Source organism: Poecilia formosa, unplaced genomic scaffold, assembly GCF_000485575.1.
Source record: "Poecilia formosa unplaced genomic scaffold, Poecilia_formosa-5.1.2 Scaffold172, whole genome shotgun sequence".
In the NCBI taxonomy this organism is placed as follows: domain Eukaryota; kingdom Metazoa; phylum Chordata; class Actinopteri; order Cyprinodontiformes; family Poeciliidae; genus Poecilia; species Poecilia formosa.
The window spans coordinates 345,604-349,700 of record NW_006800111.1 but is presented as its reverse complement, the minus strand read 5'-3'; the positions used below and the strand labels follow the sequence as shown (position 1 = coordinate 349,700).

The 4,097-nt window shown below is 35.8% G+C and overlaps 1 protein-coding gene across 1 annotated transcript in view; it reads left to right on the top strand.

Moving 5' to 3' along the window:
• The window catches only part of LOC103147024 (myosin-6-like), a 38,176-nt gene extending 34,984 nt beyond the window's left edge, over positions 1-3,192 (top strand). The window contains exons 21-25 of the mRNA XM_007565165.2: positions 4-105; positions 290-394; positions 587-682; positions 817-951; positions 3,074-3,192. Coding sequence (XP_007565227.1) covers positions 4-105; positions 290-394; positions 587-682; positions 817-951; positions 3,074-3,094 — 459 coding nt within the window. The 3' untranslated portion in view covers positions 3,095-3,192. The remainder of the gene's footprint in view (positions 1-3; positions 106-289; positions 395-586; positions 683-816; positions 952-3,073) is intronic.
• The last annotated feature ends 905 nt before the right edge of the window (positions 3,193-4,097 follow it).

Here is a 4,097-nt window from a genome sequence, read left to right as displayed (position 1 = left end):
AAGAACATGGAGCAGACCATCAAAGATCTGCAGCACCGTCTGGATGAAGCTGAACAGATCGCCATGAAGGGAGGCAAGAAGCAGGTCCAGAAGCTCGAGGCCAGGGTGAGTGAAATCACTGAACATATAATACAAATTTGAGCTGAAACATAGAGAAATTTATGACTGAAACCTCATCTACCTGTTATTTAGATAAAACATTTTTTATAGATTTGCAGCATTTTACATTTATCTCCTTTGCTCTTTATACAACAGAGAAAATAAAGATATTATGTCTTGTTGTATCCAGGTGAGAGAGCTTGAGAACGAAGTGGAGTCAGAGCAGAAGAAAAGTGGAGAAGCAGTAAAAGGAATGCGCAAATATGAGAGACGCATCAAGGAGCTCACATATCAGGTAAAATTTTCAATTTGGAAATATTTGTACAATCCAAGTAAGGATCCGTCTTTACCAAGCATTTTTAATTGAACCGATAAGAGTTTAAATATGTTCCATCAGACTATAAACATTCAGACTAGAAGAATCAGGCTAAAGAGAACGTAGTATCCATAAATCATGTTTTACATTCCCATTCAATGATCTCTGCAGACCGAGGAGGACCGCAAGAATGTTGCACGTCTGCAGGATCTGGTTGACAAACTGCAGCTTAAAGTGAAGGCATATAAAAGAGCTGCTGAGGAATCTGTAAGTTTGGGATTTCCTAGAAATGTGGTAGACTTAGGACGAACATGCACTTTATTGCTTCAATGTTTGACAGTTTTCTGCAAAACAGACCTTAAAGCGCTTACTCAGGAGTGCAATGCTGTTGTATCTTGCAGGAGGAGCAAGCCAACACTCATATGAGCAAGTTCCGCAAGCTGCAACATGAGCTTGACGAGGCTGAAGAGAGAGCTGACATTGCTGAGTCTCAGGTCAACAAGCTCCGTGCCAAGAGCCGTGATGTGGGGTCAAAGGTCAGAGACTTCACCAGACTTGAACACAAAAAATAATTAAATGTGGTAATGCACTTTTTGTTTGTTTTTCTGAAGGCAGTGTTTCTATCTACTGCAGTTTCAATACTAAGAACAAGTAGAAAAGGAATAATTACATTTTTCCATGAAAGTAATGTAAATAAAATACCTTAACTTCATGCAAAAACATCCACTTAATATATTTTGACATCTATTTCAGTAACAAAAACAATTACTTAAGTGATATTTATCAAGGTGGCCAAGTTTTAATTATAGTGATATTGAGTGAGCCTGTGAATGAGTGTGTAAAAAGAATCAAACAAAATAATCAGACCAGTCTGTTTTACAGATGAATTTAATTCTGTGATTTTCTTGTTTAATGAGCAGTGTTAGTGAATTTTACCTGGTTATTTGTAACACTTTAACAAAGAGAATGTTGATATTAAACTTATGGTAGAAGTACGTACTTGTGCTTTTTCCTTCTTCATGTATTTCATAACAGGAGTAAGCATGGGCCACTAAAAGCTGAACTCAAAAAATATTGCCTTTCTCTAAGTGTTTTTGACAATAAATCAGCTCCAAATGTTCCTGTTTTAGATCAGTTATGTTTATCAGAACTATTCCTATCATCTAAATGCCAGAAAATTCTGAATTTTTTCTTCAGAATTTTATTTCCTTTAAAATCCAAAGTTTAAATAAATGTCCCTTATTTCTTGGGACTGGCTTTAAACTCTACATTTTGGATAGATGTTTTGGGAATCCTTCCACAAGCTTCTCACAATCATTTTCTGGGACCTCCCTTCTTTTTAACAACATGATGGCTGAACATTAGAAAGTGTTTTACATGTTTACATGTAATCCTTTGAACAAATGAATACAGGCATCTGGAAATTGCACACAAGAGTAAACCACACTTGTGGGTATATTACATAATGCTCTTACATATATTTTTGGATGATTTGGATAAGCAAAATGTTGTGAACTGACCAATTAGAACCTCACAAGGCCATATGGTCACCTGGGCTTTCCTAATGTTTAAATCCACACTAAACTTGTTGCATGTAAAGTTTTGACTTTGAAAAAAAAATAACAAAAAACTGTTTAAAAAAATCTAGTCATCATTATTAAGTAAAGAGAGATAATTTTGTTAAACCGAACTGACAAAAAACAGGAACAGTTAAGTCAGATTTATTTTCAGACAGTGAGAGAAAATGAATCTTTTTACACAGTGCATGAAAACATCTGGTTTCAACTGTAGATGTGGAGCTAATTATATTTTAGATGATTACTTTTCAAGTACAGGTCTGAGTGTTGGCTAGATAGTGAGTTAGGTGGTGAAAACAAAACGAGAAAGAGCAGAAAACAGTCAGCGACAGGACTTCATGTAGCTGTCCAACTGGTTTGTTCATTAGTCTTTTTGCATTAATAGCTTTCATGCAATTAGTACGGTATTCAATGTGTTAGTATACTTGTCAGCGTATGTGTTAAAATAGTTGATTTTAGACGGATGAAATTATTACCTTTCAGATTAGCAATGGAAAATGTTGTGAAGAAGAAATTCTGTAACATAAATTTGCTTCTCTTCAGTAATATGTGTTTATTTCATTTATTTTCATTATGATCTGCATTATTCAGTCCCATAACTTTCTACAGTTAGAAACTGGGCGACTGTGGCTCTGTGGGAAGAGTCTTGTGATCGGAAGGTTGTAGGTTCAATTCCAGCTTCTTCCTGCTTCATGTCGATGTGCCCTAGTGCAAGGCACTTAACCCCAAATTGCCTACCGCTCTGTGTCTTGGTGTATACATTTGTGAGTGCGAATGGGTGAGTGTGACTCTCGTGTAAAGCGCTTTGAGTGGTCAAAATGATTGGAAAAGCACTATATAAGTTCAGTCCATATTCCATTTACATTATTTCTCAGTGAAACAATTTATACACAAGACATTGTGCCTCAATAAAATACATTATATAGTTACAAAGAAAGTAATGAAAACAATGTTATGATTATTTCACAACACATATTATTTAAACTCTGTGGGCCATTTTGTGTAACCCTTTCTGGATTTACTCAATGTTTAGTTACTAATCCATCACTTATTGTTCCCTTTTTGTCATTCTTCATCACAGAAAGGACTAGATGAGGAATGAAACAATGATGGCCGCCTCAGACCTTCGGGATCTTCTATGATGTTGTCCCCCTTGTCTGCAATGTAACTGTAGAATAAAGCAAAATGCATTCAAATTAACAAAAGGAGTCCTTCTTCATTGTTTACAGCAGAAAAAATGTTCAATGACAACTCTGACCAAAAGAATACCAATACATAATTTAAACTACAAAATAAAGAAATGGCCAGTGAGTATGCACTTTATGCTTAAGCCACAATCTTTAATGTATTTGGAGAACTTTATGCCAATAGTGTATTCCATTGCTTTTAGGACTCACTGAATAAATACTGTTGATTTGGGTATTATTTCATTTCCGTATTTAGCTGCTTCATGAAGGCATCCAAGGTTCGTCAGAAAACATTAATGAACAACCAACATCATGAAGATTAACGTAAACAGCTGACATATTGAAGATAAAGTCATTGAGAGGTTGAAAGCTGTGTGACCAAGGAACAAAAATGTCCCAAGCTTTGAGCATCTCACAGAGTGAGACCGACCAAGCCATGGTTATGAATGAGACATGCAGCACTGGAAGAGGAATGGGAGCAAAGAACAAAGAAAACGTGTGAGCTTATATACAGAGGAAAGCGTAGAGAACGACACTGAAAGCAGATGTGGTAATCAGTTAACTGGGAGGCTCTTGAGGAGAGCAAATACATAAACTACAAACCCAGGGAATGAGACTGTCATTGATCCAATAAATCCATAATGGTAAAAAGGACAGAGCTAAGAAATTAAACATAAAGGAATGAACTAATCAGGCAATTCCTTACAAACAATAAGGAATCCATAGAAATGTGTTCAGAGAAAAATTAATTGTATAAGGCAAGATCTCTTAAATAATATTAAAGAAGTCAAAACCTAAAGACCTAAGGATCATGACATAGACTGACAGGCTGGGCAATAATTAAAGAAGGAACCAAAAAGCAGATGGTAATCTGTCCACAGGAAAATTATTAGGAAATCTCCTCCATAAATTTGGCTC